General features: G+C 37.4%; 1 protein-coding gene across 1 annotated transcript; it reads left to right on the top strand.

The window, feature by feature from the left end:
- The first annotated feature begins 1991 nt into the window (after window positions 1-1991).
- On the top strand, window positions 1992-26008 carry STIL (STIL centriolar assembly protein). Its single transcript, XM_063297897.1, has 17 exons — window positions 1992-2092; window positions 7209-7276; window positions 8086-8190; window positions 8789-8904; window positions 9440-9627; window positions 10013-10260; window positions 12621-12704; window positions 12899-12985; window positions 14090-14237; window positions 15426-15535; window positions 16216-16327; window positions 17157-18212; window positions 18645-18807; window positions 19421-19643; window positions 20998-21190; window positions 21643-21893; window positions 24605-26008. Exons 2-17 carry the CDS (start codon window positions 7242-7244, stop codon window positions 25407-25409), a joined length of 3924 nt encoding a protein of 1307 aa, XP_063153967.1. The 5' UTR covers window positions 1992-2092; window positions 7209-7241; the 3' UTR covers window positions 25410-26008.

Genomic DNA, 26008 nt, shown 5'->3' with positions numbered 1-26008 from the left:
GTGGGCGGGTTGCTTTGGAAGAAGAGCTTCAATTCACTCGATGAAATCTAAAGGTTGTTGGCTAGTCTCGGTTTCATTAAGAAACCATGTGTTGTAATAATTTTAATAAGTAGTGTGTTCATTAAAAACCTAAACGGTACATTTCTGCATGCTGCAATTTGGCCTCCCCCCCCCCCAATTTTAGTTCTGCTTATTTATTGGCAAAACAGCCCAATCCTATCTACTGTATGGTGATTACGAAGAAAATGCTTCTCACTTTAATGGAATTAATGGTTTAATTCTATTTGGCTTACTTGAGGGGAAGCAAAGTATATCCATAACACCACATGTAAATAGCCGACTGATCATTTAGCTGGTATCTGGTACTATTCTAGAAAACTCATTTATTAATTGGGGTTCTATCTTCAAAATGCTGAAATTTAAAACTATCATGGAGAGGTGAGTTGATTTCAGAGAAGTTACTAAATTGAGAGATGTAGATCTGTATAGCTCATAAATCTTGGGAAATATTCTAGTGCTGAATTCTTAAAGGTATTTGTTTATTTTAAAAGATGAAACAATAAGCCAGATAAAGAAAATTGTAGTTGACAAAACTTACATATCAGCTAAGGTGCCACAAGGCTCTTCATAGCCTAAGACTAGTAGCTAGTAATTATCTAAGAATTTCTTTGCCCAGCATGGAGAGAAAATTCTTTTTCTCAAAGTCAAAGCAATGACTATTTTTAGTTTCACAATGTGTTTTGTAAAAGGACATCATAATTGCCTATTCAAGCTAAAGATATCTTTTGCCATTCATAGCAATAGATTGTGGGGAAAATAATTTCCTCCCTGCCTTGCCTGTGAAAACCTATTGGGGACGCTGCAAGCTGTAGAATTAGAGCAGTCTTCCTCAACTTGATGTTCTTCAGATGTATGGTACTTTCACATGATCCCCTGAAATGGTTTTGGTTGCATTGGCTGAGATAATTTTGGAACCTAGTCTAATGCCTCTGGATAACAAGAAAGGCAGGTTAGAGTCTCTTTGCTGTTTTCTAGTGGTAACCCATTGGTTTGTAACCCAAATATAATAAGCTTTAGAGCAGTGTTTCTCAACCTCAGCAACTTTAAGAGGTGTGGACTTCAGCTCCCATGCTGGCTGTGTGAATTCTGGGAGCTGAAGTCCACACCTCTTAAAGTTGCTGAGGTTGAGAAACACTGCTTCAGAGAGAAGGAAAATCTTAAAATGTCAGCAGTGACATCGCCTGACTGATTCTCAGTTTTGGGTAGTGTTTCAATCAGGCACCTCATTCTCCCACTGCTGCACAGTGTTACAAACCACATATTCCTTCTGCCCTTAGTTATCTGACGTAGATGCAGAGAAAGTATCATTTGAGCACCTGAACAGCAGATCATCTATTATCAAATTACTTCCTGTTGGTATTTACGGTACTGGTTTTGCAGCAACAGAGAGGCCGCAATTCTATACTCACTTACCTGGATTAAGCCCCATTGAACTCGAAGGGCTTGAGTATGATGCTCCTAAGCCGGTGAATGTACGTGAGCTTTACTTCTGAGTCAATATCTAGAATTGGGCTGTAAGATCATTAACAGTCTTATGTTTGCTCAAAGGTGTTTGTGATTATAGCCGCTGTCTTCGCTGGGAGCTTTAGCAGCGATTACTATGGCAACAAAAAGAACCACACCCCTTACCCGTTTGTTAACCTCGACGCTTGCGCAGTAGCTCTGTTTCTGAGGCCGTTTAAAAGAATCCCATTGTTTTTAAAATCCCACCCATAAAAGATATACGCGCGCGGAAGCTTGAAAGGCGGTTTTATTTCACCAGAAGCTTGGTCATTGGTACCACAAACCGTTAGGCGGGCGCTATGGTCTTGATTGACGCTAAATGAACGATTCAAAAAGGGTGGTAGGCGGACGAAAGCGCTTGTTAGGAGCTTTGATTGGCTAGATCGAGTTGCCCTAGGGGGCTTCGGATTGGCTGATTGTGCCGCCATTGGAGCCGCCAGAACAGGAGGGGAGTAAGAATTCGGTTACTTTGGTAGATAGTTCTGTTCGGCTCTGGGAATAAAAACGGAGTCTGAATGAGAGTTGCGAGGTAAGCGAGGCGATATTGCTCTTGATGCGGGTATTTTTTTTGTACAGCGGATTCTCTTCATCTATGTCGTTTCGATTCTTATGTACGTTTAAGGAGTTTCTCCCTCCCCTTTTGTAATGATTCTAAGTCTCCCTTTTTATACAAGCCTGGGTTGAGGCTGGTATAGTAGCGTTCATTCGCGTTAAGAAGTGCCCGGGAAAACCGTACTCATTCCTTACTCTGCGTGGACCTCGTTGTGGGATTGCCTTGGGAAAGGCCTTGGCTGCTCTTTTTCTTCTTGCTGGTTAGTCGGTGTTGCCGTGCTGGCAGAGAAATAAATGAGAGACTAATTATTGCTGTCAGCAGTGGTTTGTATCCGTCTTCCCAAAGTAATTCTCCAGCGTGTCGGTTGTTCGTATCTCAGCTGTGTAAATTGAACACGAACTATTTTGTTAATGATCAGCTTTTCCCCAACAAATAGTTCGGGTAAAAACACACGGAGCTATGAATGAGGTTATGTAAATGAAGGTGTTCAGAGTATGCTTCAGAGATAATTCGAAATAATTGCAGTAATAAAGTTCTGGGGTTTGGGGACATGAATTTTCATCGACATTTCTTATTTGGTTAGATGTCATCCTTTACAGCCTCTTAACTTGTCACTTAGCAGGTACTCTGCGACTTGTGGGTAACTGGGAAGCTTCTTTGTTGTCATTTCAGTGTGTGGCATTTATGTCACTGAATCCAATCCCTTGCTCAGTGTAGGAATCTGAACGAAAGCACTGTTGATAGATGGATGTCCAATCTCCATCTGAACCTATCCAAGGGAGAGCTTGCTGCTTTTCTAAAAATTGCTTTCACTATCCAGTTGCTCCTTCTGCTGAAGAATTTTTTCCCTAAACAGTGAACCAAAAGATGGCTTCCTGTAATTTAAGCTTCTTGTTCTATAACCTGCTTCTGGGAAGACAGATAATAGAACTTTACCTGTGAGACAACTTAAAGCTCTTGAAAAATGCTATTGAAATCCTCCTGCTCCTTTTTCTCAAGTTCTCCAGGTCTCTCCTCATATAACTTAATTGGTCCTCTGTGCATTAGTGATGCTCAGAACTAGATGCAATACTGTACTCATTGTTTAACAAATGTTGAGAAGTTAATTAAGTACCCCTCCCAATCTAGTATTGGAAAAGGAGTTAGGTGACCTCCCTGGGATCTAGAAGAAGCTCAGGACATAAACTTAAGGAAACAAGTGGAAGATATGAAATGGCGAACACTACGAAAATCAGGATTTTTAATCAAATGCTGTGTAAGAGTTGCAGTGAAAGTTAATACGTCACTGTCTATCTCCAATAAGAGTGGTGCAGATATCTCACATTTACTCAGCTAGATGTAATACTCCAGATGGAGTCTGACCGATTGAAAATACAGTTATTTTTCTTTATCTAAGAATCAGTACCTGAATCAAATATCACTGTAGCTAGAAACCGTATTTCCCTTTTTAATACTCATGGCACATTATTGTTGTTGTTAGTTGCTGTCCAGTCATTTACGACTCATGGCGACCCTATGTATAACAGAACGAAAGGCTGTTCAGTCTTGCGCCATATGCCTGACTGTTCCAATGTTTGTGTCCATTGTTGCTGTAATTGTATCAATCCATTGCATTGAAGGTCTTCCTCTTTTCTGCTGGCCCTCGACTTTACCAAACATGATGTCTTTTTCCTTCAAGTGATCGGTCTTTCCTGATGATGTGCCCAAAGCATGAGAGTCTAAGCCTAGTTATCTTCGCCTCTAGGGAACATTCTGGTTGTATTCCTGGTTCTTCTGGAAGTCCATGGTATTTTCAGTAATCTTCGCCAACACCCCAATTTGAATGCATCAGTTCTTCTATCTTCCTTTTTTAATGTCCAACTTTCACAGGCATATGGCAATCGAGAAGACCATGGCATGAGTCAGACGCGCCTTTGTTTTTAAACTGACATCTTCTGAAAACTTTAGATAGGTCTTTGATGGCAGATTTTCCCAGCACGATACATCATTTGATTTCTTGATTACTACTTCCCTTGGCATTGATCGTTGATCAGAGTAGAATGAAATCATTGACAACTTCAATTTCTTCTCCATTTATTGTGACATTGTTTATTGGTCCATTTGTGAGGATCTTCGTCTTCACATTTAGGTGTAGTCCATGTTGCTGACTACAATCTTTGATTTTCATCAGCAAGTACTTCAAGTCTTCCTCATTTCCAGCAAGTCAAGTTATATCATCTGCATATCGCAGGTTGTTAATGACTCTTCCACCAATTTTGATACCCCATTCCTCTTCGTACATTCCTGCTTCTCGAATTATTTGTTCAGTGTACATATTGAATAAGTAGGGTGAAAGTATACAACCTTGCTGCACACCTTTTCCAATTTTGAATCACTCGGTGTCACCATTTTCTGTTCTAACGACTGCCTCTTGATCTGTGTACAGGTTCCGCATGAGTACAATTAAGTGCTCTGGAATTCCCATTCTTCGTAATATTAGCCATAACTTGTTATGGTCCACACAGTCAAGCGCCTTTGCATAAATGAAACAGAAGTAAACATCTTTCTGGTGTTCTTTACATTCAGCCAAGATCCATCTGACATCAGCAACGATATCTCTTGTACCATGTCCTCTTCTAAATCCAGCCTGGACTTCTGGTAGTTTGCTATCGATGTAAGGCTGCAAATGTTGTTGAATTATTTTCAGCAAAATGTTGCTAGCCTGTGAAATCAACGAAATGGTTCAATGATTTCCACATTCTGTTTGATCTCCTTTCTTTGGAATGGGTATGAATATGGATCTCTTCCAGTCAGTTGGCCAGGTCATTGTCTTCCAAACTTCTTGACATAGAAGGGTAAGTGCTTCCACTGCTGCATCTGATTGTTGAAATATCTCAATTGGTAATCTATCAATTCCTGGAGCTTTGTTTTTCGCCAACGCCCTCAGTGCAGCTTGAACCTCTTCCTTCAGTACCAATGATTCTTGATCATACTCTATCTCCTGAAATAGTTGAACATTGACTCTTTTTTATACAGTGATTCTATATATTCCCTCCATCTTAATACTACCCGCATCATTTAATGTATTGGATAGCAACTCGGGGCTTGAATTGTCTTTTCAGCTCTTTCAGTTTGAGAAAGGCTGTTCTTCCTCTTTGATTTTCTAGCTCTAGGTCTTTGCATATTTCATCATAGTATTTTTCCTTATCTTTCTGAGTTGCCCTTTGAAATTTTCTATTTAGCTCTCTTTCTTCATTCTTTCTTCCATTAGTTTTAGCTACTTGGTATTTAAGAGCAAGTTCCAGAGTCTCATCTGACATCCATTTGGATCTTTTCCTTCTTTCTTGCCTTTTTAATGATCTTTCTTGGCACATTACTGACCCATATTCTGCTCATCCTTAAACACAATTCCAAGTTCATTTCCATGTAGACTGTTCCTATCCTATATGAGTATTTCCTCCAATAGGTATTCCCATCTTACCTATTTTTCCTAGGTGAAGAACTTTGCATTTGTATCTCCCTAACTTTACTTCATTTTGAGTTTTGTTTCTGTCTTTGAGTGTTAGCTCCATCATTTGAAAGAGAAACCTGATATGGAAGGACCATGCAGAGTCTGTTTGCAATAAATGATGGAGTAATTTAAGTCTACCTTCAGTACTGCTTCATGCCTCCTAGAAAGATCTACAGTTTACATAAGACAAACTTTGTATTTTTTTCTGGTCTAATAGCGAACGCAAACAGTGATGATACTTTTATTCTTTGCTTCAGTTATTTAACCTGGCTTGGTAAGTTAAAATGGGTCTGTTTTCTCATTTCACAAGTTTAAAAGCCTTTTTTTTGATCCAGAAGTCTTTTATACTCATACTAATCTACTTCTACTAAGCCTTACATGGCTTGGGACCTGGGTATGTTGGAGACTGTCTGCTTCCAGTCAAACTGCCTACCCAGTAAGATTGGTGGGGATGCTTTTTCCAGATCCTGCTCCTCCAGAAAGTTACTTTCAGGGGCCTAAAAAATGGGCCATCTCTCCTATATGCTTGGCTTAGAGCAGCTCCAACATTTTGGAATTTACGAAGGCCATGGTTGTCCAGGGGACTGAAGGGAATATGTTATACCCGCCTCCCTCCAAGATTCTGATTGTCTATATTGGAAAGTGTTTTCTTTGTGCAATAGGTTTAATGTTGATTACATAACATTATTGCATTGTTTTAACTCTTGTTAATATGCTTGAGTAATTAGAAAACAAAATAATTCCTGAAAGTCTCTGAAGAAATATGAAGTTTTTTAAGAAATCAGGAAATCACCCGACAGTCTTTCACAATGAATCCTGCTCTTGGCTTATTGTTCATATTTTCTAAGCATATATATTGCTGCAATATAACAAATCTAACTGTAATTTACAGGAATGTCTTACCACAAAACACTGGAACTAAAGTACATCTTTCTTTGGATTGGTGATACTTAAAAATAGAAATTGCTTATGCTGAAAAATTAAGGCCAAGAAACAGTATAGAAAAACACTTCCAGTAAAGATGAACTGATTTTAAACTTGTCACCATTCTATAAATGTGTGTATTAATACTGTTTTTCTTTATCATTTTTGTATGTTGGTAGAAATAATATAGATAGTTAAAATATTTTTCATTAAAACTGCACATATATGTTCCGAGTTTGTTTTTTTCTTTGCTTGCCTTTGTATTCTTCATTAATTTTCTAATCTGTTATTTTAAAATTTTTTATTTATGCTTTTTATAAACTAAAGGCTAATGCTAAAATTATTGTTCCTAATATTTGGGGAAAAGTGGTAGAATATGCCAGGGGGACAATGCTAGTCTTGATTTACTGTTTTAAATGTTCTGTGAGAAAACAAAGAAACCTATTACAAAATAATAACAATCCTTGGTTCAAGTATATATGAATTTTTGGTTGCCTTTTGGGGGAAAAAGGTAGATTAGCTACAGATGATAAATTACAAATTTATATATTTACTATTATAATAATTATGTGGTTAATACTTTCCTTCAGTATATTAGAATGTTAAATGTGAGATGTGAATATAATGTTGATAGTTAAAATCTATGTCTTGATGTTCCTCTGTCACATTTTCTTGCAGAGTGGAGTACTGGGATTTCATACATTCAGACTCATGGAAATAATTTCCCCTGAATCTCAAAACCAAAGGTATTACTGATATTTTGTTCAGATGCAATGATTTTACAGCCTGCTCACATGGAGAATGAATATGTTTGCTCTAAAGATAATTTGTTTCTTTTCTGTAATACTGTGATGATTTAGGGCTTAGTAGTTATGTAGGCTAGCTGGAACTAAACTAGTTCCTTATGTACAGTGTATAATTATTGACACTAAGAATGAAATATCTGAAATTTTTCAGTCAGAAGTCAGCTGCACATGCTACTGGCTGTCTAAGGACTCTTGTTCATTCTTAAATGGGAATCATTCCAACCTGAACTCTGGAAAAGGGAGTAACTCTCTGGCAAACACAAATGACTTTAGAATAATTTTGACGGTTTAGTAAGAACAGGATTAGAGATCTGCAACATTTAATAAAATATACCAATTCCCCTATAAATAGCCATTTGCTAAGCATATGTATTATACTTTAAAATGATATCTGAAGCATGGATTCTTAAATGTTGCATGAAAAATAGAGCATTTAATATTTATAGAATTTATTGAGACGAAGCAATATGAATGTCACATGTACATACATGAACAGTTGAACTTAAAATGTACTATTTAAAGTAGACTCATGTTTGGGATAAAAATGCTATATTTAACATTTATATATCTAAAGGGTATATGAAGAATTCATGACACTTTCTGGTGAAATTGAAAAAGGACTATTGTCTGAATTTTACATCTTAAACTGTTTGTTTTTTTGAAAGGATTTGTCACACTGAAAAATTGGTCATCTCCTCCAACTATACCCAAATCAAATGTAGTAAATCTAAAATTGTTTTATCTTTCAGAGGGGTCTCGGGAAAGATGCTACCCTTTAGTTTTCCTCCATCAAAATTTGCACTTTGGAATCCAGCTCCTATTGGAGAAAGCACTGTTTCTCACCTAAATTATAGGTAGGATTTGTAATCTGTAACCTGTTGAAGGAGGCAAGATTTTACGACTTTGTCCATGCACAAGTTTTGGGCCCTATGAACCTCGGGGAATGTTGTTCCACAGGACAGGTGTAGCTGCAGAGAAGGTGCATTTCCTATATCCCACAAGATTATAGTGCGAATGTGCCAACAATGCCAAACCTTACCAGTTGGGCAGAAACAAGAGGAGAAAGACTAATAACCAGACTGTAAGCCATGAAATGTTCTATAGATGACAACCAACACCTTGAATTGTACTTGGCATCTTACCAGTAGCCAGTGCAGCTCAGTGAGTAAAGATCTTACATAGGGTGCCTGCTACTACTACCTCCACAGCCACTTTCTTGACCAATTGTAGCTTCCAAGTGATTTTCAGGGTAGTCCGATGTAGAGTGCATTGTGGCAGTCCAGATGGGAAGTGACTGAGATAGGACAGTCTGCGAAATTGCTTCTTCAACTTTCTGTCCCACTGTTTTTTTTGGTACCATTTTTGCGTGTAATTAGTAGTTTTGTGGGGTAGATGAATGTCTTAGTCTTGGTATATTCAGAAATAGTAAATTCTGTTACCGTTATCTCTTAGAAATCCTAAATTAATAATTGCTGAAAAAACACTGAGGCTTGCCCATCGTCATGCTATGCAATGTAGAAAGAAGCCATTCACCTGTTTTTTAGTTGGCACTCTTGCAATAGATGAAGGTAAGAGTACAATTTTATTTTTGATTGAGTAAGCCTTACAATGTTGTTTCTTCTTAACATGATTGTTTTGTGTATAATACCATGGGATAGCAGACATTGCACTGAACTTAGAATCTATTATTTTCAGCTCTGCTTCACCGCTAAGCTGATTCTGCTCGGTAGTGAATGTACATCTTGAATTTCTCAGTCCCTTGAGTATACAAATGATTCAGTGATGCTTCTCTACAGCACAGATTTATTTCAAAGCTATATTATTCTCTTCTTACATGGAAAGGAATTGAAGTTGTATCTGCTTTAATGATTTGGAGACAAGTCTTCATTTGTGTTTCCTGCCTGTTGTGAAGTACACAGTTTTTTCAGTCAGAATTGGACCTTTTGTTTTTTACAATATTTTGAGTGCATTCTGGCTGCAGAGTCACAGTCATTTACTGCTTTGGAGCAAAATGTCTAAACTCTGACATTGGTAAACTTTTAGGGCTAGTAAATATGTAATAAAAATGGAAAGCATATTAATCATCCTAAATTTCTGGCACAGATGGTGAACGTGTATTGCTAACAGTAGACCGTTTTGATCCGGGTCGTGAAGAACCAAGTGGTTTGGGAAAAATTCCCACAGCACCTCTACCAGGAGACTTTTTCATCCCATGCAGAGTTGATGCTTGGGGATGTTCATCAAATGATACTGTAGTACACACCTTTGAGGATTTTAGCTTAGCTTTTAAGGTAAGAATTTTGGGAACGTTCTTTTTATTCTGAAGTGGTACCTTATGGTGATATCCTGTCTTGACTATGTAGTATTTCAGTTTTTGTTTATAATCCTATATTATAAAAATGGTTGCATACTTGAAAATGAAAAATCTGTCCTCATAGATTCCCAATATCCTATCCCTATCATTCATATTTTCTGGTATTCTCCTTGGTAGCAAAAGCTGAGATAAGAACAACTGGAGGATCATGGCTGCTGTTTTGGGTGTTCTTTCCAACTGTGCTGAGACATATGGAAGCATGGCTAAGAAATAATGCCACTGCTGATGCCTCTCCCTGCTTTGAACAAGTCCTGCTATTGATATGTCTATCTGAGATTCACTTTGATACCTTCTTACTATAGATATTGCATCAGAATCTGAACAGCCAAGATTCTTTGGAACTTTCCAAACTGCTGACTTTAAGAGTTCACATCTCTTCAATGGAGAATATGGACAACCTAAATTTTGACTTTCACTGGGCAGCAGTTACAGTGGCCAATGCTTTAAAATACACTCCTGTGAAGCCTGTTCCAATAATTCCTACAGCCCTTGCTAGAAACCTAAGTAGCAGTATGAGTATTGCGCATGTCCAAGGAACTTACAAATGTGGGTAAGTTAATCTGAGTTTTGAAATGTCCGTTATTCATGATTCATTTAAGAGTACAGTATTTCACTGAATGCTTTCTAAGGAAACTTGGAAAGCATTTTCCAGTTCTTAAAGAGCCAGTTTGGTGTAGTAGTTAAGGCACTGGGCTAGAAACTGAGAAACCATGAGTTCTACTCCTGCCTTAGGCACAAAGCCATCTAGGTGACCTTGGGCCAGTCACTCTCTCTCTCAGCCCTAGGGTGTTTATTGTAGGATGCTGGAGAGGAATACTCACAAAATGCTCCAAAACAATATTGCAAGTTTTAATACTTTTAGGGTAGGCTCTAGAAGTTAATGCTAATCTCCAAGAATTTTAAACTGAAAATACTTAGCATGCTGAAAGATTCTATAATAACTTGTTAAGAAAAATCTGAAACTCAGCCATGAGGGAACACACACTGTCCCTTATACAAGTGCCTAGTAACAGACAGCAGTAAAAATGGATAGATGGCAGGCAAGAGTGGAGAAGGATAAATGTCACAGTGCTTTCCTCCAGTCCTTGAGCCAGCATATCAGCATCAATTGAGCTGCCCTTGGTGCTGATCCCTGTTCCTCCTGTCATCCCTTTGAGGTAGACCAGATCAGGAAACAGACACAAGAAATACTCCATTGATATAGGCTACAATAACACAAGCTTGACAGCATTTCCCCTTCCTTCATCTTATACCAAAGAGAGTCAGGGTGGGGCAGTCTTGAGTTTCTTCTTCACCCCTTCCTATTTCCCAGACTGAGTTTATAGTTTCCCAATGATTCCCACATATCTCTCCTCTGCACTGCCACAGAAAGGAGGCAAGCCATTGCACTGTCCTTACTGATTCAACGGATAAGTTTAAAAAATAGACCCAGTTTGGTATAGTGAGGTGTAGAGTTAGGGGGGAGCTTGGGCCAGTCACACACACTCAGCCCTAGGAAGGAGGCAATAGCAAACCACTTCTGAAAGCCTTGCCAAGGAAACTGCAGGGACTAGTCCAGGCAATCCCCAGGAGTCAAAATCTGACTTAAAGGCACATACATACATACATACATACATACAGAAAGAAAGAAATAAAGGATTGGGGGATTTCAGCTTCATCTCCCCTCCTTCCAGTGTCACCAGCCAGTGAAAACACGACCACCAGTCCACTTTCCTAACATAGAATGGAGCAGGCTGGGCATAAGACCTGACAGGTGCAATGGAAGGTGATGGTCAGGCATTAAATGAGCAGATGCTCTTGCCAAAGCCAGCCGTCCAGTATCTCCAACAGACCAAGTCAAAATGGCCATGAAGGGCAATTCCCAGCAACCAGAGCAGAGGATAGGGGAGATCCCAACTCAGGACTCCATCAGAGACAACATTATGAGTAAAGCAGGCCAGATTGTGACCATGAGAAAAACTGTGCCAGGATAGCAGAGAAAAGAGTGTTTCGAAGCTGCAATTCCTCAGAACAGCTTAAAGCTGCCTCATCTAAAGGCTGGGGATGAGATGAAGGCAACATCATGAGGGCAGGGCAGAAAAAAAATGTTTGTGCCATGATTAGGGGGACATGACAGTTTGGAAGGAGGCAATGGCAAACCACGTCTGAGATCTTGCCAAGAAAACTGCAAAGGGACTTGTCCAGGCAATTGCCAGAAATCAAAAGGCACCCCCCCAAAAAAAAAAAATTAATGCAAGGTTAGTCTTTTCTGAGTTTCTGTATAGTAAGTGATAGTAGATATTTTCTATTAATGGAATGAACTGGTGACAGTATATTGTCATTGTTACCTTTATCAGCTCCAGTTTATCTAGCTGTACATATTACACTGCTTATCTCCTAGGTCTACATTACTGTGGCAGCTATTCAGATAATTTAAATGTTTGGTCTTCAGGCAGAAAAGGTGTTTTGGTGGTGGGTTTTTGTTTTGTCATTTGTTTTTGTCATCTTTTTGACTATTTGAAAGCTGCTGGAAATGTTTCCATAGGATGCCAGTAATATTAAATGCGTTGACTAATGTGTAAATCTGCCAGTTGCCTGATTTCTCCATCTTCTGAGAGTCACTTTCAACAATGCCTTCAACACTGGAGTAATTAATACATAGTTCTATTCCTTTTGGGTAAAGTATATACATTGAACGTTTATGTTTCAGAAGGGTACTGAAAAGAATACTATGCAAAATCTTCACTTAACCTTGTATGCACTGTCAGTTGTATGAAGCTCATGCATTTCTCTTCATTGTGTATGTAAAACGTGAAAAATCCTTTCATGTTTGCTACTTCTCTGGCAATAGCTTTTTGCTAGTTTGGAAATCTCTGTTTCTTTAAAATCATTTTTCTTTATTAGAAAAAAAGTCATTTCTCTTTCTTGCAGTTATATTTCAATGGATCGAACAAGGAAACTTCTTCTAATTCTGGAATCGGACCCTAAAGTATATACATTGCCACTGATTGGCATGTAAGTATTTGGGTAGTGGATTTTTAAAAAAAAGTTTCTTGATCTGAACTTGTATTATGAGCAAAGGCAATTCTATTCTCAATATATTTGCAGATTATCTCAGATATGCAGTTCAGATTATTTCTTATTCCTATACGATATGCAAGTGTTACGATGTGAGTGTTCAGAAGTATCTTTTCCCCCCTTTCCTCTAGCTGGCTGAGTGGAATATTCCATATCCACAATCCACAGGTTTGGGCTTTTTGTCTGCGATACTTATACAGCTCATCAATCCAAGAGAGGTGATTATAATTAAAATTTGCTCTTCTCAATAGTAATAGGGATTTTTTTCTTACTATTAATTTATTGGCATTTTTATTACATTATTCAATATTTTATTGCTAAAGTATCTACAATGTATAATCGTAAAGGTCATTAAAAATAAGTAGTTAAAACAAGTAGTGAACAAATCAGAACTGGTAGACAACATAAAATACTATTAAACATTTCAGGTAGTTAAGGAAAAGATCCTCAGAAAGAACAAGATCCTCAAATAATGTAGAAATATTATGCAGGAAGAAGTAACATATTTCTAGGCCAGGGAAATCTACATCTTTGCATTTTACTGTTTTAGAAGGTGTGGTGGAACCTTTTACAAACCCAGCCAGATACCCACAGCCAGCAGAGTCTTATAGGAGAGGTCCTCTAAAACATGATCTAAACTAAACTTTTAAAGATGGTTAAAAGTATTAGTATTTTGAATTGTAAGTAGAGATGGGGCCAAAGATACTGTCCAGTTTTGCTCTCCAAAACCAAATGAAATATGAAATGATCCAGGCTCAACAGTAGTTCTTAATTAATAAAATGATTTAAGCAGCAGGAATTCTCACCTAGCCTGCCTATAGCCAATCAGCCTTTATGCAAATAGCTGGAGCTGTGTTGCTTGCAAACCACCTTCAGCACTAGGTCAAAGAGTTAAGTATTTTATCTGAACAGAGCAATGCCTCACCTGCCCTGTTGCAAAGCACTGAGTATCTATAACGCAAATAACAGTATTATATACTGTTTGGAGTAAGTTCATTTGGGATGAAGTAGCGTCATCCTGCATTCCACTTGCATGCATTTATTGCTTTGCAAACCATAGGAGAAGTAACAGTTTTGCAGAGTACTCTGGGAAGGTAATGTGAGCTTACTGTTTAATCATTTTATGATAAATAATGTTGTGCTGTACAGACAGTGATTCAGACTCCAGAGTGGCTAGCTAAATATTTTACTATTTTTTTAAAAAAAAAACATACTGAATTCTGTTCAACATTTATAGTTACTTGGTGTATGTTGCTGCACAGAATTTTTGAATTAGTGATTTTTGCATTGCTTTGTCTACATAATATTTCTCTTCTCTTTAGGGTACTTTCTGAATCAGGAAGCTTTCTTGTAGTTCTTTTTGCTCTGAATCATAAAGATCCAAAGTTTTATGAATGCTTTCCTTATGATGGGCATACTGAACTAGACTTCCAGCTACTTACATGCAAAGAAACATTACATCTGTTCAAAGTAAGTTGCTTGATTTCCTGTTGTTGCTGGATATGTAATAGCAGCATGGCCATACTTCGTTTAGAAGAACAAAATATTCAAGAACTGGAATACCTATATATGCAAATTGTGAAATGGTTTTCTATACAGCTTCAAATGTCTTAACACTTCAGTAAGCATACTCTCTTTAGAAAATTTAAATGAACGTTTCTTCTAAAAGTAGCAGCTGCTTTTGAAATTTCGCAATGAAGGAACAGCTTTAGGATTAAGACTGGAGATCTAGATTTAAATTCTTACTCAGCCTGAGATATGTAGGTACTCTTGGGCTAGTCATTCATTCTATCCTAATCTATCTTGTAGTTTAAAATGAGAAGTATATGGGTGGAGAATCTTGTCAACTGCCTGATTTTTTTGTGGAGAAAGGAAAAGAAAAAGTATGAGAACTGAAAAGGGTAATTTAGCTTTTTGATTTCAAGACTGATCATAAAAGATATTGGGCCAACCATATCTTAGAAAAGTTACATTTTGAATAATTTACATATTCTAAAAGGTTTAACCATTGCTTCTGCTGAGCTAAACCAGAGAATAGATTCGTGGGATGCTTGCTGTTGTTGATGAAAGAGATAAACTATGTAATCCTTTAATTTTCTCAATTTGGAAAGATTAATAAATGATTATTTTAACTATCTTCTTTTGCATCATTTTTCTGAGTACCAGTGTAGTAATTATAACTCCTGAAGAGAACAATTTCACAAGATTGAGAAGCAAATAGAAGTATTCAAGTAGAACTTCTCTCCATGTTTTTTTATTATTATTATTTAGGTTTGTTAATTTGAAAGCATCTTTTCTTGGGCCAATTCAAAATGGAAAGTCTGCTGAAACTGTTTCATATGTGCCTGAGTATTTCTGTACTATACCTAATATTGTTAGAGAATTAAAGCAGTAACAATTTTCCAATTTTTACCTCTATACTACAGTATATCTAATATTATTGTTAGAAAATTGCAGCAATAATGATTTTCAAATTTTTTCTTCTATTGAGCTCCTCATCACTTTATGGCATTCTCTGTAGCAATCATGAGTCACCCTACATACATAAAATCTTTCAGGCAGTGAGCAGTCAGCACCACCTATTGTCTGATGCTGAGGATGCAGTTTTGTAGTGATTATAGACTATCAGGCTTAGTATCTACATCTGTTTCATTTCAGGATGTAGAACCTTCAGATAAATACCCTATCCAGTTTGAATTGAACTCAGAAAATAAAAATGCAGAAACAGAGTTCTTCAGCAAAATTTCAAAAAATGTTTCCATAAACAGGTGGGTCACTTTTTCAATTCTCCATGTAAATAATCTGTACTATTTGTTTGCTGGCATACAATTTTATAACTTCCAAAGTTTTTACAATATCTTGCAATAAATAAGGATTTTCAGCAGGAATAATTAGTAGCAACCAGGTAGGTGTTCCTATCTGCTCCCATGTGAAATGTATCGCTATAGAAAATAGGAGGTAAGACAATAGGATTGCTTAGGTTGTTCATCTCATTAACATAGTAAGTTGTAATTTATTACCCTAAAGAAGAAATACCCAAGGGATATCAGACAATATGTGGGTATTGACATTTTGTAGATCTTGTTTTCAAATCTCACAGCATAATTCACTTTAATGAAGAGACTGTTTTAGGAGAAACACTTTCCCTTTAACCAGTGAAACAAACATAACACGGCTGAAAGACACAATAAGATTTATATGCTTTATCTAACTTGTTTACAAACAGTTGTCAGCTTTCTCCTGTTTAATAATCATAAAAATGTGTAAATTACCATGACATGTCAATGAGTTGCAGACGCTATTTAAGTTTACTATATTATAGAATGAGATATTGTATATAGAATTTAGAATCTGTGTAATTCCTGGGATTATTTGTAGTGTGTTACAGGAGTATAAAATAGATATCAGTTATATTTTACTAGTAATATAAAATTCCATTTTTTTATAGTTTATCCCAAGATTGCTCACCCAATAAACTTTCTGTCAGTGATCATGACTCTGGTGTGGAAGATGATGCATCTCCAAGACCATTTCCCCGTCCTCATCCAATCAATCAACAGGTATTTTCTACATTTCTTGCCGGGAACTGTGCAAAGAAAATTAGCTTCTCACTATATATCTGAGTAACTAATACTTAGGTTCAGTGTTCTTAAAGATTAGTGTTATGTCATAATCTTGCCACTAGGTTGTACTACAGTACTCTTAACCCTTTATTGCTGCAGCTAAATCTTCAAATTAAGTTTGAAGAAGACCCATTTTTAGGAGTCTGCATAATTATGCTGCCAGAATATGCAAAAAAGAAGTAAACTAGCTGAACCATGGCAAAATTACTTGGCTTAATTTAATAGGGAGGCATTCTCACAGCATACCGACACAAGAGCCAGCAAAAGTGTGAACTATACTGATATGCTTATTGAGAACTTAAATGAATGCCTACTGAGTTGGAATTGATTGGTTTTGTCTCTTATTTCTAAACTAAAAATGAATCAGTGACAGAAAGGCAATAGCTGCAAGCATTATGTTTTACAGTATTACGTTGGTACATTAACACAAATGAGGTACAGCATTTTCTACAGTGTCTTTTCCTTCTTGTTCTCCTCATGTTAGGCACTTGCACTTAACTTATCTTCCCAAAATATATATGAAACTGATATGTGAGACTATGCTAGCGTAGCACAAAAATCCCTCATTGGGGGACTTGGGAGGGTGTCATATTTTAGGCCTCCTGGAGGAGATATATTTCTTTATGTTACAGTGTATACATTATCATATTTTTCTTTGCACTAACTTCTATTTATAGTGTAGATGAGAGGAGAAAAATACTTCAGATTGATTTGGTAAACTAAGAATGCATAAATATTTTTATTTTTAAACTGTCTTGGTTTCCAGATGACTGAGATCCATCCTTCAGTTCCTGAACTGTCTATTGTACTTGAAGGCGTCTCCACAGAATCTGTATCAACATCTAAATATGCTGTGTTTAAAAATCAACCTTCATTTGGGCATCAACCTGCTAAGATGGCCTATTCTGTACCACATACACCCCAGCTCTCTCAGAGCTCTGATACTGGGAGGCAGATCTTTGCTTCAGGTGCCGGAGAGCCTTCTCCAAAGCAAATATCAAGTCATTTGAAACACAGGACTACATCTTTAAAACTTTGCAAGGGAATGCAGTCTCCAGTACAACTGCAGTCCAGTACAGTTGGCTCTCAAGCAAGAAAGGGCTCTGTATCTACTTCTGCTTCTCCTTCAGTATCCTGTAAAGACCTTTCACAGAATACATCCCTGCATCAACGTGGAATTCCTTCTGAAAGACACTTGGCAAGTAGTGATGATGTTCAACAGAAAGGAGAACTTCCTATTAATGGTTTTTCAGTGCAAAAGTCTAACCAACCTCCTGTGGTTTCCCAGTATCCATGGCATACTTGTGCATTATCACCATCTTATCTGAGAAGACCACTGGGAGTTCGGATACCAGTTCAAGGTCCATCTTGCTGTTCACCTTGTATCTGCAACTGTCAGCAGTATGGCCATATACAATACAATCCAGCAAATGTTTGGCAAGGGTTATGTAATGTGGGTTCCAATGAAACCCCTGAAAATCATTCAAGTCCTACTCAGGAGAGTACAAAATTAACGTTTCATCAGAATCAAGAATGTGTAAATGGTGGCTGCAATCCAGTATGTGCCACAAGTAGCCCTATGAGCTTAGGCCATTGTGGAATAATAGGGAATTGTTCTCCCATTAATGATAACACATCAGCTGCAGTAAGAATTTCATCTCCAGTAGATCCTGGCAATGCACAGGCTCACACAACACACTTAGCTTGTATGCACCTTCCTGCTGCAAATGCAGTATCAGATAATGAAATGATGGAATTATCTTCAGATGTTTACAGAATTCTTGCTGAACAGCATAAGCAAATCAAGCTGCTACAGGCTCAGGTTGGTTGGGTTACTTCAATGATTTATTTGGCTTCATTATTGGAAGTGTAATTGCTCTTTGACATGGTAGGTATGATATTATTAAGCTAGAACTCAGAGTTTCTATTTCAATCCCCTCTAAGGCAAGTAGAGGTATTATATCTGGATAATACTGTGTTTTTATTGTTAGCATTTCTTATGCCGGAAAGTCAGTATAGGACAGAAGCCAGCTAAATTAATGACTTGCAGTTTTACTACCTATTTCTTTGTGCTGTGGTATGATGCCCTACTTTATGTTCTTACATAAAAAGGGCATTAAAACACTGCCTTGTATAGTTGATAGAAAAAAATAGTCTTAAATATATGTAGGACAAATTGTTGGCAAGTAATCTATACTAATTGGTTCTCCTACTTTTATCCGGGCTGTTCAGTTAACACAGATCTTGTTTACAGATCCAGCAGCTTTTAGAGGCACAAGCTCTTCAGTCCTGTGCTTCCAGATCCATAGGAAACAATAGCCTACAGTCTGAGAAGCAAGTAGAATTTGTTGCTATGGAAACCCAGTCTTCCCCAGGGTTACACATGAAGAAAAGTGTCAGCATTGCAGTGAGTACAGGTAATGCTTTATTGTACATTTTCTTGAGGTGATGCTAAACTCAGGGGAAAATGCTAAATATTGGAGCCATTTTGTTCTGGTTGTTCATAGCTTATGATGCCCCTTAGTCTTTGCAGAAAACTGCTTAGTGCCCCACACTGTGTAGCCCTAACATTAACGTTTCAGATTCATAATTTTATAAAATAACTGGAGTGTTTAACTGAGATTGCTCATGACTAACACAAAGCAAATGTCAACATGTTTTTTAAAAATCCTTGAAGCTATAACATTTTCCAGTTAACATACTGGGCGCTGCCTTGCTAAAGAGGTATTTTCTAATTGAATCATAAAATCCTCAGTCTTCCACTTTTGCTTGGAATTGTTTATGCCAGTTTTAGGACTGAAAACCAGCACTGCATACAAACTGCTGATGAATTGCCATTTGTCAGTTGTTTAACAAATGTTCCATGTACAGTAAGAATTTGCTAATACAATAATTGGATTAGTTTGTATCAGTAATGAATCAAGTGCATTAAGAAATGGTACAGAGTTGTGTCATGGTGTACATCACATACAGTGTATGGTGCAGCAGCCTTGTTCAAGTTGCACAGTGTTTTTACTTGACTTCATATAGGTGCTAGCTTGTTTTGGAATCCCCCTTTGGAAAAGAAGAAAGAGTCTGTGAAAGAAGATGAAGTTGAAATTTCCAATGAAGACATTACTATTTCTATGAACACAGAAAAGGATAGTAGTCAAACAAGCATTGCCTCTTCATTAAAAGCTGTTGATATACCCAGCTTTGTTGATAGTGTCCATATTGTTGAAGGAGGAGCTAATCAATCTTCTACAGGCCTGTGGTAATTTTTTTTAATTGAAATATTTTTCTGACTTCTTTTAAACTTTGCATAAATCTTCTGTTATGTTCGTCACCTGTGGGGTATTTTATTTTTCAGAATTAACCTAGTATTTTAACTGACTTGTAGTATAAAATACCAGATTTATTTGGTTCATTTCTCTTCTTGTGCCTTCAGTAATATGCTGTATTATTATATCCTACTGTATATTCTAGGATGTATTTATTATAGCTGGTAGCCTGGATTGACTGAATTGAACTGTTCTGCACAATGACATCTCATGCATTTAAACCTCAGAATAAGTTGCCTATATATTTTCTACATATGTCACCTATTGAAAACAACATTTTAATCCTAAGAATAGAAGGAGCTTGATTCAAAAATACTGTTTTAATTTTCTTTAAGCAAGTGAAAAGTCAAGTGTCCAGATAACTATTTTCTTCATAGTTGTTGTTTTAAATGAACTATATAGCAACTAATATTCTGATTCTAGCCCCACTTCAGACAGTTTCCCAACTTGTTTTTATGGGCTCTGTTCTATTTGTGAAGATCAGTTGATTTGCTCCTGTGTTGCCAGCCTCAGTAGGCCTCAAAAATTATGATAGCATTAAACATGAAAAATGTGAGGGGACACAATTTAAGCAGTTCATCTCATGCATGCCAGCACATCTTTGGTACCATGATCTCTTCATAATGAGTGGGTTTACTCACTTTAATCCTTTGTGTGATTGTGAATGCTCTGGTTTCGGGTCTCTGTTTCTTGGAAGCTTCAACTTGTACTCAGGGAAACTCTAATAGGTGCAATCTGTAGATGCCTGTTCACTATACGGCATTGAGAATGGAGCTGGTATGCGAGGAACTGTCCGTCCATGTACCTGGTGCTGGTCAGGAATAATACACAAAATAGAATTATCTGTAATATGAGAGTAATTAAAATACATTTTTCATGCACAGATAATCAAAATGAACCCTTGATGCACCCCAGAAGGAAACTTAGATTTAAACAATTGATTGTTGGAATGACACATGCAGGTCCTCATAGAGCATTCAACAGAAAATATTATTAAATCCATATTTATTTTGGCAATGGGCAAATCTTTCATACATTCAAGTAATATCATACTGAAGAGGATACTACTTGTTACCTTCTTGTCCTGACTGTGAATATATTACTTGCAGTAAATGAAGATAAACACCTAAGTCATTTCCAACCTAAAAACAAAATAAACATCCTGAAACCTGAGAGTCTGATGATAAAGAATTAGGAAAATATGAGGCCTAGTTTAAGATGTAAATTCTGTGACAATGATAAATGTACTGATAGTTTAATTCAAATCATGTCTGTTTTTGCTAATAGCAATGGACCACTTGCCACAGGAATGGACCGGGCTTCATTGCAGAATGAAAATGGTAACCAGTGTTTGCAAGCCAGGCCTTCAGAAGGAACTGACAATAATTTGGATCCAACTGATGAACAGAATTTTGAGTGTATCATTACTAGCCCACCAAATGTGTTGCCAGATGATCAAAAAATTTATCAGGATATATTAGTAAGTTTTCACATTTGTTTTTTCCATATAACTTTAATTCAAGTGTCTTAACAGTATTGGTCCTGTAAATCAATTTGTTTCTGAATTTTTTAAAAAAGTACTTAGCAGCAAAGCCTTTACTATCCATGCATCTTGAATTTCCATGCTTTCCTTAAATAGCTCAATAGGATATGTCCACTTTATTTTTAATATTCCAGGACTTAAACAAAATTATGCTATTTCAAATGTAAACCTGAACAGATTATTTTTCCTAACTTTCTAAAGGCTGATACTAAAATCTGTTTAGCTGTAAACTAATGACATTAGTTGTGCATCTATGATTTGAGAGCTAGAAATAAATTACTTACAGGATGGTGACTTGAATACATTGTCAGCATGCTGTGAATTCCTATGGAGGTGGCATCTTGTAATTTTCATCACCTAATTTTATGTTCTTTCTAATATTTCTATAGGGTCAAGTAAATCGATTTTTGAAGGAATCTTCTGATGAAAGTGGTCCCTCTCTGAAAGAAGATCTGATTAGAGATGAACATACTACATCCTTAAAAATAAACAAAGCACAAAAAAGAGGCTCCACATCAGACATGATCCCAAGAGATAAAGATAGTGTTCTGAATGCAACCTTGAAGCAATTAAGAAACCTTGGAGTAACTTTTGATTCTCCTGAGAAGATGAACAATGTACATAAAGTGGAGAATGCCGGGTAATGGAAATTTATTGATTTTTTTTTATTGCTAGGTTTTACATAGTACCTCAGTCAGTGCAACTCTGAGCTGCATACAACCACAATTCAGTAAGTGACGTTTTGACCACATCCTGCTGTCACTCCTGCTTCCATGCATTATGATCCTTCAGCTATACTGCAAATGGTCTTCCTTGTAATTTAGATCAGATTCTGTAGCATTAAGGAGTGTTTTAAGCTTCTCTAGTGAAGAATGAGTAGTCAATAATTTATGTTACATGGGAACATAATCTTGTCATTTTTTCCAGAACACTGGAGAAAAAATATGAGTAGTCCATATTTCATTTACATTTCAAAATATACATTGGGATTTATTTTCTGAACTATGAAACGAATTAAATTTTTAAGTTTCTAGAACTATTAATGTCTGAAGTTTGTGTCAGCTACCTTCTAAATCAATGCTTACAGTTTAGTATAAAAATGATTACTTTGTGTTAACAGCATGAGTTAGAGTACAAGTCAAGGGTAAAGGTAAAGGTTTCCCTTGACATTAAGTCCAGTCGTGTCCGACTCTAGGGGGCGGTGCTCATCTCCATTTCAAAGCCGAAGAGCCGGCGTTTGTCCGTAGACACTTCCGTGGTCATGTGGCCAGCATGACTACACGGAACGCCGTTACCTGCCCGCTGAAGTGGTGCCTATTAATCTACTCACATTTGCATGTTTTCAAACGGCTAGGTTGGCAGGAGCTGGGACTAGCAATGGGAGCTCACCCCGTCACGCGGATTCGAACCGCCGACCTTCCGATCGGCAAGCTCAGCAGCTCAGCGGTTTAACCTGCAGCGTACAAGTCAAACTCATACATTATTACTTATTTTCCTTCATGGCAGCAAGGAAGAATTCAGAAGCTTTCGCCAATATTTTCAGGCAATGCCACATAGTTAGCCCTCTTGCCTTCACCACCAGCCTTGAATATCCTTCTCACTGCCAAGGGACTCCCTCCATGGGAGGTGGGGGGGAAGCATTCAAGCCAGGCTGTGCTTGATTACTATCACACCACCATTTCCTCTCCACTTTGACATGTTGCTCTGTGTGTTTTGGTAGTTGGCGACCACAGAGGGGGATCAGCAGCATAAAAATCATGGGCGCAACTAGAAAGGTAGCCCCACCCCTTTTATGTGCAGTGTGTGCTATGCACATTAAAAGGGGGCAGGTCTTCAATTGTCCAGTTGCACCCACCATTTTGACATAGTTGATGCCCCTGCCCCTGTCCCTGCAGACACTTTTGCTTATGGTAAAGGTAAAATAACAGAATTTGCCACTGTACTATGGAGCAGGACTGAGGGTGGGGGAAAGATGTGGTGTCTTGTCATCTAGAAGGAAAGGGGAAATCTCGGCATGGGGTGAGGTAGAACTTCTTGTTCCTCTCTGTTTGTTAACATTTTTTCAGAAATATTTTTGCAGTGTTTTTTTGTTGAGCAGAAGTTTGTGATATCCGAACCGGAACAAACTCTGGATAAGCCTTGACTTTTAGTAGAAATTTTGAATCATTGTTATTTATTGTCCTCAACCTTCATTGATTGAAATTTGGTTTGCACTAACCAACATTAAAATTATTTCCACTTCAGGATTTGGATGGAATATTAAATCATTGTTAATTAGAAATGAAAATGAAAACTAATTAATTTAATTCTCATTTCTTCCCTACAGCCTTGTCTGTGCAAATCTGGCCTACATATATGAAAAACTAAACTTATCTCCATCACAAATTTGCAATAATTTAATACTAAATCCACAAATGACTGGCTATTCATGTATCTACAGTATGCCTGCCTAAAAATCTGAAATACCTTTAACAGTCATCTTTTGCAGATAGCTATCTAGAAATCAGAGTTACTATTCAGCAGATAATAAATTCTCCTTTTGCGCAGATGAGCAGGATGTACAGAACTGCTTAAACTGATTTTTGGACTTACAAGGCCAAGTGTCTGTGCTACCTATCTTGGTAGCATGAGATAAACTTCTGGAGAAATACCTTCTTATTCCAATCATGTCTTGCATGGAATATAGTACTTTATTTACTTTTTTCCTACATAACAAATCAAAATGGTTTTCTTATAGACAGGAAGGCATATTGGACAGAAATAAAAGGCTGCTCCCACAGATGTAGATCAGCCCATCTATATATAAATTCCCCTAAGAGAGAGACAAACAGCCCCACTAAGGTTAACCACTTTGTAAATTTCTCTCTCTCTCTCTCTCTAATCATATGGCATAGCAGTTTGGTGTTCATGCTGCTTTTTCTTGCTGGGAAATCCTTGTGAGGTCCAGCAGCCAGATGTGTAGACTATTTAGCCATGACAAGTCACGTTGCCCGGGGTGCACTGCAAGGAGGCTAGTCTACATTGCACCAAGTTGGGCTGAGAGAGAGTGACTGGCCCAAGGTCACCCAGCTGGCTTTCATGCCTAAGGCGGGACTAGAACTCACAGCCTCCTGGCTTCTAGCCCAGCGCCTTAGCCACTAGACCAAACTGGCTCTCATGTAAATTTCTCTGACAGTATGACAGTGACAATGTATAAGTCATATTAAAGCAGACAAATTAGGAGACTACATGAATACCAAAGCAGATGACAGTTTTGTATTATATTCACATTCTATGATCAGCTGGTTATTAATTCAAATAAATTGGCCTTATGTTCAGAATTCTTTAAAGTTTTTTTCTTTTCTTTTCTAGTGTATTGGCTTATATTAACCCTGAAGCAATAGTCCCAGGACTAAACTACATCTCTTTTGCTAATGTTGGTATGAGTGGCTTAACTCCCACTGGAGCAGATCTGAGCATGGAGGCAAATGCTATTGCTCTCAAGTACCTGAATGAAAATCAACTGTCACAGCTTTCTTTAAATCACTCAAGCGACAATAGTTCTGTGACTTCATCTTTACAGACTCTCCTGCACACAAACACAGAGAAGTCTTTGATGGGCCTTGGGTTAATTTCCCCTGGCAATATGTCTTTTGCAACCAAGAGGTATATGAGGAAGTATGGCCTCTTACACAGCAGTGATGATGAAGAGGAGCAACCAACTGAGAACTACAGGAGAAACGAGCCTGTTCTGCACTTGGATTTCAACCCTGTTTTAGGGGGCTTTGCTTCCTGGAAAGGCTCTTCCGAAAGACCCGGTGAGAAGCAGATTGCTTTTGATCCCATACACTGTGAAACTGAATTGTCTTGTCGCCCGTTGCATTCAGAAGGGCCCATCTTAAGAAATGTTACAAATGCTGTTTTTCCACCCAGAATCCCACACCAATCTCATGGAAGTCCACAGCCTTTTTTAAAGGATTTAAAGCCAAAAATGAAACTTTTACCTGGAGATGTAGAATTTACACAGCATCCGGACAAAGAAAATCTTAATGTTCACATTGTGACTGAAACTCCACAAGCTCCCGCTGTTGATAATTTAAACCAAGCAGACAATGTTAATTCAGTGGGCACTTTTCTGGATATAAAACAGCTCAGACAGCTACCAAAGTTATTCTGACCTATATTTGACTTACTAGCATCCAGTTCCTCCTCTTTTCTTTACTAATTTTCTCATGGTTCAGTAAAAGTGAGAGATGCCACTGGCTAAATATCAATCTTTTTCTTGGCAATAAATAAATAAATGGGTGAATGGCTTCTAATTTCCTTTTGAGAAATACAGTGGCTTGGCTCTCACAATAAATTGTTTAGATCTTTATGCATACATAGACTACATTTACATTCCAAAAGGTCATTTAATATAATCAAGATATAATGTGTGGGGTATTTTTAAGAATGTTGATTTTGTGCTTATTAAGTGCAACAGAAATGATCCATGGTGAAGCAGACAATGGGTTTAAAGCAAGTTTGATTTAAAGTGTTTACCAGTTTTAACTCTTATTTTATTAATTTGAAATAAAATTTCATATGGTTATTTGTAACAAATGCAGTTAGGAAACAAAACTAGGTTGACGAATGTTAGCCATCTTATGTGTTTGACTTGCCATAAACATAAACATTATATATAGTTCCTGATCTGTTTAACACTTTGTGGGTCTAAATAAAATGTGCTGGACTATTTTTATAATGTGCCAACTTTTAGAAAACTCGGTTACAAAA

Source organism: Candoia aspera, chromosome 3, assembly GCF_035149785.1.
Source record: "Candoia aspera isolate rCanAsp1 chromosome 3, rCanAsp1.hap2, whole genome shotgun sequence".
NCBI lineage: Eukaryota > Metazoa > Chordata > Lepidosauria > Squamata > Boidae > Candoia > Candoia aspera.
Note: the sequence above shows the minus strand (reverse complement) of the source record. Positions and strands in the feature narration are given on the sequence as shown.

Excerpts from the sequence above, each read along its gene's own strand:
- STIL (XM_063297897.1), top strand. The coding sequence starts at position 7,242 with ATGGAAATAATTTCCCCTGAATCTCAAAACCAAAG. Across the intron at positions 8,191-8,788 it reads GTTTCTCACCTAAATTATAG|AAATCCTAAATTAATAATTG; the intron begins GTAGGATTTGTA and ends GTTATCTCTTAG. Across the intron at positions 16,328-17,156 it reads CTCATCCAATCAATCAACAG|ATGACTGAGATCCATCCTTC; the intron begins GTATTTTCTACA and ends CTTGGTTTCCAG.